This window comes from Mycteria americana, chromosome 11 (genome assembly GCF_035582795.1).
Source record: "Mycteria americana isolate JAX WOST 10 ecotype Jacksonville Zoo and Gardens chromosome 11, USCA_MyAme_1.0, whole genome shotgun sequence".
Lineage (NCBI taxonomy): Eukaryota > Metazoa > Chordata > Aves > Ciconiiformes > Ciconiidae > Mycteria > Mycteria americana.
In genome coordinates this window covers 16856643-16874018 of record NC_134375.1, presented here as the reverse complement: position 1 = coordinate 16874018, position 17376 = coordinate 16856643, and the positions used below count along the sequence as shown (strand labels likewise).

Genomic DNA, 17376 nt, shown 5'->3' with positions numbered 1-17376 from the left:
GCTGACCTGCTTCAGGAGCGTTTGCTCCAGGAGGTGCATGTCAGTGAGGACAGGAGGGGGGCGGGCAGCACAAGGCCTGATAAAGCAGGAATTGGAGGGGATTTGTTTATGTGGAGAGGCCATTCCTGCGGGGTGCCCCTGGAGAGGAGACCACTCTGCGGTACGATGCTGACCGCTGCCCGCACGCCCCTGCTTGAGGGCCCCAAAATGGCCGCTCCGCCCTGAGGCGCCCGCCTCCTCGTCGCTACGCGACGGGCAGGGCCCTCCCCTACCCGGCCGCCTCCTTGGAAACTACAACTCCCAGTCAGCCTGTCGCGGAGGAACTACGGCTCCCAGCATGCCCCGCGCGCCAGGGGCGGTGCGCCTCCGGGCTCTCGCACTACATTTCCCGGCAGGCGGCGGGAGCGGCGGCCAATCCGCGCGCCCCAGGTTGGTCGGTGCGAGGAGCGGGGTTGGCTTCCGCGGGAGTAAGCGGGCCGCGGAGAGGAAGCGGCGCAGGGGAAGCAGCGCCGGTGACATTTCCTTTCGGGCCGCCCCCCTCTCCCGCTGCCGGAGCGGGGCCCCGAGAATGGCAGCGTTAGGAGGTCAGTGCGGCCGGGCCATGGGGGTGGGGGAACGGGCTGAAGGGGGGGAGCGGCCGGTGGGGTGGGGTGGGGCGGCCGGGGAGAGGTCGCTGCTGAGGGGTGTCTCCGTGGGGGGCACACGGAGGAGGGGCGTTGGGGCCTCTCTGCTGAGCGGTGTCGGCGAGGGTGCTCCGTGGGGGGTGTCCGTGGGGAGCACCGTGTGAGGGAGGGGTGCTTGGGGCCCCTGGGCTGAGGGGTGGCTGTGAGGGGTGGGTGGGCGGGCCCTAGGAGGCCCTGTGGGGCCGGGGTGCTTGGATGAGGGGCCTGCGGTGTGGGGTGTCGCTTCCGGCTGGGGAAGGCGGTAGTAGAGAGGGGTGCCTGGGAGGTGTCCCTGGGGGATGGGCCAGGGGTATGGGGTGAGAGGACGCCGGAGTGAGGGCCTGTATATGTGGAGAGAGCAGTAGTGCGTGAGGGGAGGTGTGCGGTGGTACTGTGCTTTGTTAGGGTGGAAGGAGGGTCTCCTGTGAGAGACACCCCCACGCTGTGGTCTGTGTGAGGGGAGCTGAGCCGAGAGGGAGGAGCGGGGTTGTCCATGGTGAAAAGCTTCTATGAAGGTGGATATATGGGGAGTGGAGAAGGGAGGAGTGTCTGAGAAATTAATGTGGAGAGTATTTTGTGATGATGTCTGGGAGGAACAGAGTTAAAATTTTTGAGGTGCAAGTGAGAAGAATATTAATAGAGAAAGAAGATGCTTGGGGTGGGAGGGAGAAAATGGAGGTGATGAAAGTGACTGGGAAGGTTTTACAGGGTGAAAGCTGTAATGTGGATAGTGTCAAGGGTTAAATAGAAAAACTGGAATACGGGGATGAGTATCTGTTCCTGGCTGAGTCCACCAGCGCTGGAAGCTGCCTTGATCACATGTGCTCATTGCCCGAGTGACTGGCAGGGTCAGAGAAGAACTATTTTGCGTCTTTTTCACTGTTAGAAAGTAAATGAAACTCTTCTGCAACGGTAGCTACATCAAAGTTTTCTTGTACCTCAAAGCTTTACTAGGTAGGAAGCCTTGGAACTGATACAGCAAAGTAATATTTACTTAGAATTTGCTCGCTCGTGATTAACGTTTCTGAACAAGTATAAGTACAAATTCTCCCCTTCCCTAATAATTGGTTAGTCTTGAATGTTGGAGCTCAGTTACTGTGATAAAGTAAACTCCCCTGTTGTAGATCTTACCTTTAAGTATTTACTATTGTATTTGGGAAAAAAAAAGTGTTTTGAAGACTTTTCCTAACAGTACTTTGAAGAGACACAGACAATATTTGGCCCCAGGCCTGCCATGGGAAATGAGTGCCCAACAGCAGATCCCTACTGATTTAATTGTGACTGTGCTGAATTCTGAGTAAGAGAAATTGTCTGCTGTATATTACCACGAGTTAGAATTTAAATCTCCTATTCATCATTAACAATTGTTGTTCGCTATCCTCTTTGCCCCTTTGTGTTGCCCAAAATTTGTGGAAGCATTCTCTGTTGCAGTCAGCAGCTTTACCTGATTTGCAGCTCTTACCACCTAATGTTTTTCTTTTGAGCTCTCCTTTGTTGTTGTTGTTGCGTAAAAATTTTGTTGCTATTACGAAACAGATTTTTGTGTTTGAGACATTGCTCAATTTTCATTTTTAGATTTACTTCATTAGGCATATCACATGTTGCTTAGAAGCATATGCTCCATTTCATATGTTTTCACAATGATATGCAAACTCCTTCATACCTGAGTAATTTTAAATTGTAATTGTATTTTATTTGTAAAGAAAAACATGTAACTGTATATACAAATTTATGTGAGTTTAAGTTTGCCCAACATATTTACTGTAGGGCTGTTTCTTCATGAGTCTACGCTATTAACCATCACTTGTGTAAGTTAGTAGCTAGTTCCTGTTTCAGTGTGAAGTAAAGTACGTACATATAGACTTGCGTAATGGTGGTGTAGGTTGGGGGCTTATTTTATTCTTCTGCGTTCTTTGTTTTTCCCATTTTATAAGTCAGTAAGCATTGTGATTCTTGACTTAATTTCCTTCCTCCCCAGTGATATGTAATAAATATGAACTATTTATATTATTTTTTATTAATATTAATGGATATAATTTTATAGGTTAATGGTAACCTACATGTACATTGGGAAAAGGAAAAAAATAATTGAGGTATCTTTATATCTTTATTTACCCTTGAAAATTTTTAGACTTTTGTTGATGGATGGTGACAGTGAGGAAGTATGGAATATTGATTTATGCTAATTCTTGTTCATGCATGGGTTTTTTTGCTGTGTGTGGGTTTTTGGGGGTTGTTTTTTTGTTTGTTTGTTGTTAAACAGTTTCAATTTTGCTTTGTAGAACCGAGTAAGTTTTCACAAACACTGAACGGAATTCCTTCTTCAAACACAGTCAGCAGTGGAATGGACCCCTTCCATGCTTGTAGTATTCTTCAACAGCTTAAAACCATGTATGATGAAGGACAGCTGACAGATATCGTAGTGGAAGTGGATCATGGGAAAACATTCTCCTGTCATAGGAATGTTCTTGCTGCAATCAGTCCTTATTTCAGGTACAATAGTCCATTGTTCTAGTGGTGATCAAAAGCAGAATTAGAACTTATTTTCATGAAATGAAAGTTAGAAAAAAATCACACCTATACTAATATCCATGTAACTACCAATAATATAGCGCACCCAGTAAGTAAAGATTATTGTTTTCTTAACGTCAATGAATTATCAGTGTCTGTTTATCAAAGGAGAGTTTCATTGGAGAAAATGTCACATGATTTTAAAAAAAACAAACAAAAATGCCTCCAGTATTGATGGTATCTTGGATACAGTAACAACATAGTTAAACTACTTGTTTCCTTTTAAAGTTATATATTCTAGCATGCTAGGATATGCATATGAAATAACATGTTGAAAGTTGAGTGCAAAGACTTAGATATATCAAGAGCTTTGCTTGTAAACTGAGTGAATTTTAATATGGGAGATATTATAAATTATCTCACTATAATTAGTGAGATAATGAAGCAAGAAATTCCAGCTTGCCACTTTTGTTTCCGTAAGTCTAGAACTGATCTTAAATTTAGGTACCCAAACAGGACAGTGTAACATCAGTGATAAATGTATTTGTGCTGATATAAGGGCAAACACGTTGGGATTAGCTGTGCAATATAATTTCACTTCTTATTCCTGTAGTTAGAAGGTAATTACAAATAAACTGCGAAATATTTTTCTTTTGTAGATCTATGTTCACTAGCGGCCTTACAGAGAGTACCCAGAAAGAAGTTCGTATAGTTGGTGTTGAAGCAGAGTCAATGCATTTAGTATTGAACTATGCATATACCTCCAGAGTAATGCTGACAGAGGCCAACGTTCAAGCTTTGTTCACTGCAGCTAGTATCTTCCAGATCCCTTCCATACAAGACCAGTGTGCTAAATATATGATCAGTCATTTGGACCCACAGAACTCCATTGGGGTGTTTATCTTTGCTGATCACTATGGTCATCAGGAACTCAAAGACAGATCACAGGACTACATTCGTAAAAAGTTTCTGAGTGTCACCAAAGAGCAAGAATTTCTTCAGTTGAGAAAAGACCAACTGATAAGTATACTCAACAGTGATGACTTAAATGTAGACAAAGAAGAACATGTTTATGACAGCATTATAAGGTGGTTTGAGCATGAACAAAATAAGAGAGAAGTGCACCTTCCAGAAATATTTGCCAAATGCATCCGTATGCCTCTGTTGGAAGAGACATTTTTAGAGAAAATCCCTCCCATGTTTGCACAGGCTATGGCCAAAAGCTGTGTACAAAAGGGACAACATAGTGCCAATGGCTACACACAACGGCTTGGAATGACCGCTTCTGAAATGATCATATGCTTCGATGCTGCCCACAAACACTCAGGAAAGAAGCAAACAGTGCCTTGTTTAGATTCGGTCACAGGGAGAGTGTTTAAACTATGCAAGCCACCAAATGACTTGAGGGAGGTTGGAATTCTTGTATCTCCTGATAATGATATTTATATTGCGGGTGGTTACAGACCAAGCAGCAGCGAGGTCTCCATAGACCACAGAGCAGAGAGTGATTTTTGGATGTATGATCACTCTGGCAATAGATGGATTCCGAAAGCTCCTTTGTTGCGAGCCAGAATAGGCTGCAAGTTGGTTCATTGCTGTGGTAAACTGTATGCAATAGGTGGTCGCGTTTATGAAGGAGATGGGCGAAACTCACTCAAGTCTGTGGAGTGTTATGACAGCCGAGAGAACTGTTGGACAGCTGTCTGTCCAATGCCGGTAGCAATGGAGTTTCATAGTGCTGTGGAATATAAGGATAACATCTATGTTTTACAGGGTAAGGTGGTTTGACTGACTATATGGTGTTTTATTGAAAGTGGGGATTGTTCAGTCTGACTGCGCTCTCTTAAGCACCTTAGAAAACCCAAGTTTCCTGGACATTTAAAGAGTGCCCTGGGACAATGGGGTGGGAGGAAAGCTAGGGAGAGCAGTGGGCGAGGGAGAGCAAGGTTGCTGCTTGAGTTCTCATGCCCTGGGAATGTGTCACTAAGCTGTAGTATTGAGTTATTGCACAAATGGCAGTTTTGGTGGTGTTCTGAGTCAACAGTATAGTATTAAATTTTACTGTTAAAATTCTTTATTATATCTTCTTTATCTGGGTGAAATGCACTGATGTTGAAGAAAAGATATTGTCCTATGGAAAAACATTTTGCATTTTATTTAGCTAAACCTGTGAAAATTCTTGGTGACTTGTAAAAGTCAATTAACCACTGCAGGCCTTCATTTCCTGCCCTACCCTGCTTTTTGAAGTCTTCCTGGTAACTAAGAAAGATGATTTATCTCTTTCTAGTTAGTTCTGTTTCTTTGGTCAGTAATTATAGTACTGCCTTTACATCCTTTCTTCCGGTAAATGATCAGACTTCCTGGTGTATTAGATACTGATTCTTGAATGAATAAAAAGGATCATTATGGGAATGGATCAAATAATTTATTCTTCCCTTTATTTTATTTATGGAGATCTTATATAAAGCATGTATTTGTATGTATGCTTGAGCCATATAGCAGTTTACACTTAAAAGTGCTGAGACTGGTCTATGAGGCTGTAGTAGCAGAGTCCCAAGAAGCGGAAAGAAAGGAGGAGGGGGTGTCTTGGTTATGTATGCCAAGGGCCACCTCTGTAAACATCTGCAGAAGTTGGGGTCTTAGATCCATACCAGCTCCCTCCTTGGGTCACTCTCCATACAAAGCTGGACCACAGGAAAGAAACAGGATAGATAATACTGTAAGTTCATTGTTATTTACTGGAAGAAGTCAACTTGATTTGTTGACTTTGCATTCTTGCCACTTGGTAAGGTTGGTGGGCTTCCGCATGATTTGCAGATAGTTTTCTTCTTTCATTTCTGTATCAGGTTTGGCTCTTGTTGGTTGTGGCTTTAAATAATTCTGTTACACTAGCAAGTTCTCTCAATCTGTCTCTTATATTGAGTCAGACATCTGCTTTAGATGGTTAAAAAGGAATGCTGAAGAATATTTAACTTGGTAGACTATTTGTTCATCCTTTAAATGTTTCTTAGAACTGCTAAAAAGTGGATATTATTATAACCTGTAGAATAAGAGTGCATTTTGTAAACAAATTTTAGTTGCGCTAATTCTGTGCTTCAGTGGTTTAAATGACAACTCAATGCTTGCATAAATAAGCAAGCTACTTCACTGTGCTGACCAGCAATTGTAAAGATTCGTGCTATGGAAAATGGGCAACTTTTCTATTTGAGTGTGGTAGATAAAACCTTGATTGAGTTGCACTGAAGTAGTATAAAAAAATCAACTTTCAATAATCTTTCTAGAGAAAGCTCAAAAGTTTGAAGTAGTCAACATTCTCATCAATCCGTATTGACATGCCAATGGAATGCAAGCGTCAGCCATAGGAGATTACCCTGTGGAACAAAAGTGAATAATCAAAAAATGTATTATCTGTAAGACTTAATCTCTTAAGCTATGTTCCACCTGTTTTACTGTATTATTTTTGTATTCTTTGTTATACTTGAGGTGCTTGGTTACACAACAGCTTGGTTAAAATTCGTCAAATAGTCATGTGAAATGATATATGATTTGAATTATGCTAATATTTGGCAAATGTTAGGCCTTTCTTCCCCTGGGCTTTACAAAAGACAAGGTGGTCTTTATCCATGTTCTTTTTATCAAGTTTGCAGAGCATGAGCTTTCAGTCATCTGAACTTCCGTTATCTACAGCCTGTAGACGCTACTCTGTGCAGTCAACAGAAGAGGTGTTTTATAATCTAATTGCAAAACTAATGATGAATCAAGTATTCACCTGGCATCCTTTTAAGCAAATCAACCTAAATGTGTAACCTAGCCACCTGATACAAGTAGCTTCAAAATCTGTGTGTAGTACAAGACACAATTACTTGCTCAGATTTAACAACTTTCAAGCACTGAATTCTGAGACTCCACAGTCTGTAGATGACACGTTGTGAAGATGTTAAAGAATGAAACAAATACTTCAGACATTTCAAGACTGGAATCTTGAAAGGTTTTGTCCCAAATTATTAAGCATGGTTTTGAAGTAGTAAAGGATAGCTAGGAAATATGTAAAACATCTGTATTTCTGATATGCTTCAAACTGTCTCTTCTTCAGCTGAAATAGAAACTCGAAGTTGTTTTTATTCATGCTATTAATGTTTTTGTAATGCACTTGGAAGAAAGCAGGTGATGGTGCTAGGTTTTTTGTTACGGGATCAAGGCTTTTAAAAATTGGTAGACCATTTCTGTCTGTGGAAGAACATGCCTGAAAGCTTAGTAGCTGCAGAATGGCTATTCTGGAAACGAAGCATAAGTTATGTTTTATTTTTCCTCTCTCTTTTCAGGGGAATTTTTTCTCTGCTATGATCCTCAGAAGGATTACTGGGGATTTTTGACCCCAATGACTGTGCCTAGAATCCAAGGCTTGGCAACTGTATACAATGACTCCATCTACTACATAGCTGGAACCTGTGGAAACCATCAACGTATGTTTACCGTAGAGGCCTATGACATTGAACAAAATAAGTGGACTCGAAAAAAAGACTTTCCGTGTGATCAGTCCATTAATCCGTATATAAAACTCGTACTCCTCAAAAATAAACTCCATCTGTTTGTCAGAGCTACTCAAGTCACTGTTGAAGAACATGTTTTCAGAACCAGCAGGAAGAATTCACTCTACCAGTATGATGAGGTTACTGACCAATGGCAAAAAGTATATGAGACTCCAGATAGGCTCTGGGATTTAGGCCGGCATTTTGAATGTGTTGTTGCTAAATTGTATCCGCAGTGTCTTCAGAAAGTTATTTAATTTTTTTTTTTTCAGTAACAGGCCTTAGTGATTTCAGTGGTAATCTGATGCTAGAGAAAACATGTCTTAAAAGAAAACAAAGAAATTCTGTCAGTATTTATTGTAAGCTGAAACCGACAGTTTTTTTGTATATGGGGATGGGTGCTCTTTAAAGGTTGCAGTCTGGGGAGGGAATTGCTGGTTCAGTTTCGTATTTACTGATATTTTCCTGGGAAATGAGAAGGAGGTTACAAAGTGCAATTATCAGCATTTTTTTTTTCTGGTAAACACTTAATCATGTCATACTAGAGGGGTGGTTTTGTGGTAAGAGTAAATTAAGTGGAAGAGCCAGGATAACTATGCACTACAGTGAAAGAAAATCTAGCATTAATAGCTAAGCATGTCCAAGATGTTTTGAAGTGACTTTTCTTTTTTTCTCTTTTTTTTTTTTTTAAATACGGGTAAAATTTGAGGCAATATCACTAAGGTTTTTTTTTTAGTTTTATTTTAGATTGAAAGTACATAGAGGAATGGTAGATCCTGATTCATGATTATCTTTTTTTCTGTACTGTTTTTGAAGTCTGCTAAGATGTTTGTGATGTTATTTGTGCACTACAATTTGGGAGAAAAACTCAAGTCAGATTTGGAGCATGGAGTACCTTTGCCCCGGACAGAGGCCTGTTCAGATTACTGTACCACTTCCTGTCTGTGGACTTTTGTTAAAATTGAGCTTAATGATAGGGGGAAAAAATCCCAACACCTATTTTCTGCCACATAGATGTAGTGCTGTAAAAACATTTTTTTTAACACTGCTTAAAACCTTTTTTTTCATCCCATAAAGGGCTTTAACCCAAAAGTTGATGGTGCTAGTACGTTTTTAATACTTGTTTGTCTGAAATGGGCTAGCCTTATGCTACTGTTTAAGACAGCCTGTTATTTTTTCATGGAGTGTGTGTCTGTCTTCAGGCCCTGTCCTGTCATCATATTGTCTTTTTTAACATAACATTTTTACTTCAGTGGTATTCTTGCACAGAATGGTGACAGGATATGGCCTTAATAATATTGATTTTCTTTTTTTTCTTTGTGTGGAGTGTTCATTCTGTCTCCACTAAAGTGCAGTGCTATGTGCAGAGTTGGCATGTGCTCCAGTAATTTGGAAAAGTGTGGCTTAACTTTACAAGTTGTTTTTCTTTTCTCCCCGCAATCATGCCCTCAAATACCTTCTATTTCATTCTGATCTATAATGTGAAAATTTGCACTACTGAGCTGTCTTCATTATCCAGTGTATTAAAGCAAAATTGACAATAAGTGTCCATGGCTTAAATAATCTTAGATGCAAATATAGAATAGGGATCCAATATATTGCAACACTTTTCTCTATGTATTTAACATCTAGCTTATTTTTAAGAAGTAAATGAGTTCAAAGTTCAGCCTCTACTTCAGTAATGAAAACTAGATTTAAAAGGGAAAAGATGAATCCTAAAACTCGTATCAGCTGTAACTTGCCAGGTTTAATTTGTTACAGCTCTAATTTTTGCAGAGCTGTGAGTATGTTATCTTACTCTTCCCTATTTTCTCAAATTGACCTAAGTAAACCAGTTAACTTGAAATGGCAGTGGCCATCACTGGCTGTAAGTGCTTACCATTATCTGGCTTAACAGCTGATATTTCAGTAAGCCAAATATTTAGCTCACTGTTTATCCCCCAGCATGGCTGAGGATTTGGATAATGTTTGTTTACTATGTGGTCTTACTGTTCCCAAATGGAATCTTTCTAATACATGAAAATACTCACCTGGTTCTATTTTTTAATTCTTGCACAAAATGTTTAAAAGGCAAAAACAAACAAAAAAACTGTGAAATGAAAGGATAAAAAAATGCCTCTTTGCATTACATACCTCATCTTCCAGAGATTCACCAAACTGCTTCTTTCAAATGCGAGCGCCTGAATTTTTTTTCTGAAGTTGAAGTTGACAATTCTTGCTAAGACTGTGTTTTCCAACAGCGTTGAGGTGTGTTGTTTCTTTGTTTAGTTTTCTTCTGGATACTGTTTTATATATATATCCATAGCCAAGAATAAGAGGTTTTTTTAAAAGTACAACTAATTTCATTTTAAAAATTATCCTTAGTCCTTGGCTAGCTCTCTTTGTGCTGTTGTAGGCCTCTAGCTGCAAGCTTTCTGAAGCACCCTCCCTAACAGTGTTGCATTTGTGTGTAAAACTTTTTTTTTTTGCGAAGTGTTATGTAACTTTTTCCCTTGTTTTTTGTTTGTTTTTTTTTTTTTTTAAGCTTGGTTGAGTATTTACAAGACTTCTTGCTGCTTTTTGACAATCTTCTATATTTATTTAGTAGAACAAATTTCAATATATTACTTGAAACTATGAAATAGAATTGAGTTAGCAATTGACTGGTCATGTGATGTATAGAAGTACAATATGCTGTGGTTAATTCTGCAGTAGGTTTGTTAATTTTGTTTATCTGCACTAAAGTACGAAGATCTCCATTCTGTTTAACCATTCAAACTGAGGGTGTGATCCAAGTCTGTAATGTGTTTAAAAGCTAAATCCTGGAACTTGCCGTGGGAGTAGAATATACTAAATCTTGTGCATGAGGAGTTTGTTGAGACAGTAATGTAGCTGTGACATTTTGCCAATTCTTAAATGCTTCTACGTTTTGCTGAAAGTCAGATTCCTGGTAAAGTTTTGCTTTAGTCAGGCTTAAGTAAACTTGCACAGCACAAAAAAAGAAATAATTGCACCAAAGGTACTGATAATATTTAAACAGTAATCTGTACATTTTCCCCACTTGGTATTTTTTCTGCATTCATTTATTTCCCTTTATTAAATGAATTTCTAGCATTGTAAGGACTTACGTGAGTGTAAATCTCTTTTCCAAAATTATTAGTTACTTTAGAAGGAAACATTTTGTAATTTCCACTTGATTCCATCAGTAAAATTTAGAATAACTGAAAGCAGTTTTGGTGCACCAAACATGCAGTGTATGTATGTTCTACAAGAAATCGAAGAGCTCCCTGTTTGTAAGGCTGTTTAGAAATGGCATCCAACATTCAGTGCTCAGGTATGTTAGTAAGAAGTACTGTAGTCCTCTGAGGGCAAATGTGTGGATTTTTAAACATTTTGCCATAATTGCACAATTTTGCATTTTTACTTAATGTCATGTTATGTTTCTTAAAATAAACCTATTGTTGAAATACAATGGAGTTCAACCTGGTTTTGTGATAAAGCTCTTGCATGCATTTTAGGAAATTTCTGAAAATTAACCCAATTATATAACTTGTTGATGCTTGTTCAGTTTTTCTATTTCTGCACTTGTGTGTTTCAGCTGTATGTAATGTCACGTGTTGTGGTTTTTTTTTTTTTTTTTTTTAAGGCAGCACTGCGCTGTTGCTTGAGGTGGAAGGTGCTTTGTTCTGCTTTTTTGTCTCATTCCTTGTGGCTCTTTAGGTCTAACTTCTCATTTGCTTACACGCAGGCAACATCGTCTTTCCCCTTCCCTTCCTCCCTGCCTTTGGCTGGAGCTGACATCCCAGCAGGAATGTCAAGTAGGGCTTTCCAGTCTGATAATACTGTATATTGGAAAACCCTGAAACACTTTGTACTGAATTTCCCAGCTTCCTTACTTAGTAGGGAAGTTACTTCCCAGGTGGTAAAAGGGACGGAGAGAACACAGTGATGTTGGTTGCAAAGGAGCCTGGTGCAGAGCTGAGAACGAGAGGCCTCCTCTCCCCTAGCTGTTTAAGCAAAACTCCAGCATTGTATGTGGCTTCTGATGTTGTGATGGTGCTCAGCACATGTGCTTGTAAACTATAATTTTTATTCGAGAACCTTCGTTCCCTTTCAGAGACTGTCTAATGACTTTAGCGGTGATGCTAAGTCATCGCAGCCTAGGAAAACAACATGAAGTTCTCTTGTTTGGGAAGGCATTCCTGCTGTCAGGTTCTCGCAGGCATTATTTCCACCCCCTCAGCCGCTCACCCCCAGCCTGTAAACTTGTCTGGGTGTGATGTGAAGGCTGATCGCCTGGCAGTTTGGTCACAGCAGAAATGATTCAGGAGACCAGGCTAGTGGTGGCTGTGTATGTTCAGATGAACTCTGCCATGTGTGATCAGTAAGTCAGACTGGGTTGGCTACCCAGGCTGTCCATGCAGCAGGCTGATGTGGCAGACTGCTTGTGAGCTATGCACTGTGGTACCCACCTTTCTGGAGACTGCTGCATGATGATCCTAATCTTAGGTGAGTTTGTGCTGACAGATCCATGGTTCAGAATGGTACACTACCTCCAGTCAGACTGAACAGCAGTCTGCAGCTCTCCAGTTACAGTCCTCAAGGGTCCCAGCCTCTTTGTATAATCACTGGTTTATTTTGTGTGATCATGGCATTGTTCCTCATATAGTTGAGCTCCTTTCCTCCAACCTATGACAACACATACCGGACAATCTTGATATCTTTTCTGTTTGCAGCCTTCCATTGCTGGAAAGACTTCTCTGGAGAAATTAGCCAGCAGAGTAAAAGCACTGCTTGCCTTCCTGTGTTCCTGTCCAGATCTGCAATTGCTCTGTTAAAAAACAGGGATGCGTCCTCTTGAAGACCTAGCAGAAAAAGTGATGAAGCCAGCACAGAGGAGGTAGGCTTGGTGTTTAACTTATTTTAGTGGGCTGAATAAATCAACACACACTAAACTATATGCATTCTCTACTTGCTTCCACATCTGAGGACTCAGCTGGGGCCATGGAATACTAATGGCTGCTGTTAGGCAGACAGGTCTAACTAGATTTGGCTGTACTTTCGTGCTGTCTCTGGAGTTTGCTAATAAAATAGTGACTGAGAGCCCAAATCATCTGCCCCAGCACAGAGTTTGCAGTTGTTGTCACCAAATACTTGAATGATAAAAGCATCCTAACCTGAGTCTCCCTGTCTGCTGTCTCCTTTGTTTGGAGCACCTTTGCTCTGTCCAAAACTCTAAGAACTTATAATGGAAGATCCTCTAGTGCTGTGTTAGTTTTGCAACATGCTAGTATGTAATCAGCTGTTGGGACTTAAAGAAATCAAGAAAGAGCTGAAGCTGAGAAGAACACAAAGCTTCAGAAGCTAATTGGAATTATCTCCTTATAAGGGTGTTTTTTTAACTGGAGGGGAAAAGAAACTGCTACAACTGCTCAGTTCAGAAGCCTCAGTGAGTGCCTCACTCTTCAGATACATCTGAATGGTTCTTGTGCTTTCCTGTAGTGCCCATGGCTCCTTCAAAAAGATGTCAGTGTAGTAGTAGCTGTTATCTGGTTTATAAAAGATGCTTATGGAGATGTCTGCAAACTTTCAGCTAAGTCATAGAAGTCCTGTCTGGAAGGCACTCCGGGTTTGTAATGGCCACAGAGAGGGACCAGAGCAAAAACTGGGACAGGAGTAGTTCAACCATGTTCTTTGATTCTCTAATTTCTCTTCTGCTCTCATGGTGAAAATAGATAAATGAATTGGCCCCCCGTGTCCCAAATATTGTAGTAGTTCTTGTGAAATCCTGTTAACGCTTGGCATGCATTATAATGTGAAATAATGCACAGCAATGGATGAGATAACTTTGCATGTTAACTTGCATTATGGCATGCATAACTTTGTTCCAGCAGTCCACTTTCATGAATCCATGCTCAGGTTCTTCATAGCCCCAAAGCGTTCTGTTCAGTCTCTAGAAGTACACTCATGTATGCTGCCTGCAAGGGAATATTTCACAATTGGGCACTCATGTGCAGTCAATAGATGGAGAAATAACCACCCAGTCACTGCTTTCTCTTTCTCTCTTTGCAACAAGTACTCCCCTCTCTGCCTCTTGAAGGGGGAAGAGTTAGACCAACAAAGCTTGAACCTCTCCACTTTCTGAACACCTAGTTAAGGTCCCATGTGCCTCACAGCTGATTTACCTGTTTCTGTACTTTACCCAAATAATAATGCAAATATCCACTGTAAGAAGCAGGTATTTATTAACTTTAGCTAAGTTTACATGATCAAGCTATGGTTTAACAAGTTCTTTCAGGAGCAGCAAAATTAACTGATTTCTAACTTATCTCTCCATAGTGGATTTTCTGAAGCACAACTGTGCTGGTTTTGGCTGAGATAATTTTCTTTATAGCAGCTAGTACGGGCCTGTGATTTGGATTTGTGCTGAAAACAGTGTTGATAACGCAGGGATGTTTTAGTTGTTGCTAAGTAATGTTTGCACTAGTCAAGGACTTCTCAGCTTCCCATGCTCTGCCAGGTGCAGAAGAAGCTGGGAGGGGACACGGCCAAGATAGTTGATCCAAACTGAACAAAGGGCTATTCCATATCATATGACATCATGCTCAGTATATAAAGCTGGGGAAGAAGGAAGGAGGGGATGTTTGGAGTGATGGCGTTTGTCTTCCTGGGTGGCTGTTGTGCGTGGTGGAGCCCTGCTTTCCTGGAGATGGCTGGGCACCTGCCTGCCGGTGGGGGGTGGTGGGTGAATTCCTTGCTTTGCTTTGCTTGTGTGTGTGGCTTTTGCTTTCCCTATTGGACTGTCTTTGTCTCGGCCCATGAGTTTTCTCACTTTTACTCTTCTGATTCTCTCCTCCATTCCATTGGGGGTGGGGGGTGAGCAAGTGGCTGTGTGGTGCTTGGTTGCTGGCTGGGGTTAAACCACAACAATAACAAAGGTTGTGTTTGTCAGCTTTCCCTTATGGGAGGTAGCAGTGGGATCTTTCCTTTTTAGCCAATTAATTGCACACAAAACTTGTACAGACTCTTTACATCTTTGAAAGCTTTGGTGCTCCACAAAATGTAATTTAAACCAGACACCATCTCGGAAGTTGAGGTGTGTGTGGTAGCAGATAGTGAGAGTGATTGAGCGTATGTACAAAACCTTAAATACTGTGTTTCCTTACGGAAAAAATGCTAAAAATCTTCACTTGGAGAACATTTGGCTGGGTTTGACTGTTTTTGAAGTGCTAGGCAGCTTCTGGCATGTCATAAGCTTTGAGTAAAGAAGGCATAGATCTACCTGAAGAGGAACAAAAGGGAAGCAGATAAAGCATGATGTCCTACTCTTTATAGTACCTGAGTGATGGTGAAGCCTTCCCAGTGTGGAAGGATGATTGCTGTATGCAACTCTATAGAAGTGGGTCACAGGTTTCTCCTCCATCCTACTGCTTTCTGTGGCTGTGGACCAGGACATAGCCTGGCCCCACAGCCACAACAGGTTAACAAGACAGGAAACTGGGTGCCTGACAGCCTCAGCTACCGTCTTTTAAGTGTGGAGCCTGACCTGTTAAAAGGCAGTATGTGCTTATTTAGATCTTCAAGTGTTGCTGAATATTAGCAATGATAACATACCTGTAAAGCATCAACCAAAATAGTACTAAATAAATCCATTTAAAGGAATGCTCTCTGTGTTCCCATGTCTCCTTAGACCTGCACGTAACTTCTGTTCTGTAGCTCTTACTGTCACAGAAAGCTGGCAATGTCCAGTCTAAATGTAAGAAGTATGAACTGTATGCTCGGTTTGTGCCAAATTTTGATTCTCTTTTTTTTTAATGATTATCTGTAAACTCAATTCTAAATTTCATTAGATTAATTAATTTGAAGTCAAGATAGTATGTGATACATCAGCTGCAGAAAAATATTTGCAGATAAATTTTGAATTACTTTATTACCTTCCAGTTTGATTCTGTTCATATTCCTTCAGTAACAGATTTCTTCAAATGTTGTGAAAAGTTCAGGGGCAGAAATATTTGGTGAATATCAAATTAACCTTCTCCCCCAGCCAATAAATGAAGTGCTTAAATTGTATTTACTCTTCAAATTTGCATTTTGTTTTTCTTAAACAAAAGAAATAAAAGATGTACCACATTTTACATCAAAACTAGTATATGGAGAGCAAGTGTTAAGAAGAAAGAGCCATCTGATTAGTCATTCAACTTTCAATTTTTCATAGGCCAATGAAATAGTAAAGGAGAGTTTCTGCTGCTTTTGTCCATCTCGACCACCGATGGAGGTGACCAAGGTTTTCCAAAGTAGTTTTGAAAAGCAGTTTCAATAGTTTGAATTGCTATTGCCTCTGAAGCACGTACCAATGGTCACAGCCCAATAACTATCAGCAGAAAACCTTTATAATTTAGGCAATTGCTATTAACGGAGAGGTGGAAGGAGGGACAATATAATTTAACAAAGGCAAATTCATGTTTTGATTTGGTAAAGCACCAGTCTAAAATGGCTCAGAGCCAATGGAACTATCAAGTGTCTGCAAGCAAAGGAGAAAGCACATTTTTGGAAGAAAAAGACCAGCAGTGTAGAAGCTACTTAATTCTAAAAGTCTAAAGGAATTCCACCTTTTGCAATGCCATTAAGTTTTTACAATAACATTATTCCTAAAGGTGTAGTGTTGAAAGAAATTACTCCTGTGAACTCTAGGTCTGGTGTGATTGCGGCCTCTTCAATAGGCAGCTTCTGATGACCTCCTCTGGGACAGAGCACAGAGGACAACATGCATCTCGAACAGTCTGTAATGAATTGTCATAGCACCTATTACTGCATTTAAGGATTTATTCCTTTTAGAAGACGGAAAAACACCAGATATACTTGTTATATTTCTGGTTGTAAAATATTTTTAGAAAGAATAACTAGTAGAAGCCATGACCAGTGAGGTAGAAAGAGCTGGACCATGAGATCGATCAGACCAAGGTATGTCCAATTGGTATTCTCTCCCTGACAGTGAATTAATGGTGGATGCCTGGGGAGACAAGAACGGAGCTAGCTGTCAGTACTCCCCAGTCTCCAGCAATTTGCAATCTGCAATGCCAGAGGTGGCATCTTTGTATTTAATAGCCCTCAATGGATTTCTCCCAAGAATTTATCTTGCTGTCTTTTGACCATTGGAGACTTTTTTAGCATGCTGTTACTATTGGCTGGTAGAAAATCCCTTTTAAATGGGAGTGTGTGTTGTGTGTCCTATGTTTGTGAGAAGAACATGAGCTGGCTGCAATAGCACTAGTAGCAGCCTTTCTTATTAAAGGAAACTGGGAGCTAGTGCATGGTTTTAAGCATTTGTTGTGTCCCTGCAAGGAAGATATTTTTGCTGGGGCAATATGAAATAGCATGGATGACTGCATGTGGCTACAAGGCAGGAAATATGGACTACAGTAGATGCTGACTTGCAAAGTTAGCTTGGATGACTCGTTCTTCTCTTCGTCTCTGTTTACCTTTCTGCTGAGTTTTCTACTCGGATTGGATGATAACATTACCCTGGCCCACCTACAGTCAGCTTTTTTCCTGTTTTTTCTTGTGCTTAAGTAGTGTGTTGCAGCGTCTGGATTATAAACACAGCAGGGGAATGTTTTAAATCCCCCAAATGGGGATTTGTAACGTAAGTCTTGTGGAAACATTCCTACTGAAATTGGGTTATATAAATCTCTGCA

The 17376-nt window shown here is 40.6% G+C and overlaps 1 protein-coding gene across 1 annotated transcript; it reads left to right on the top strand.

The window, feature by feature from the left end:
• Positions 1 to 207: 207 nt before the first annotated feature.
• On the top strand, positions 208 to 11147 carry KBTBD8 (kelch repeat and BTB domain containing 8). The gene is given in 5 exon segments (XM_075513876.1): positions 208 to 318; positions 320 to 584; positions 2945 to 3155; positions 3833 to 4947; positions 7496 to 11147. Coding segments are annotated over 5 exon segments (2166 nt in total). The 3' UTR covers positions 7960 to 11147.
• Positions 11148 to 17376: the final 6229 nt, after the last annotated feature.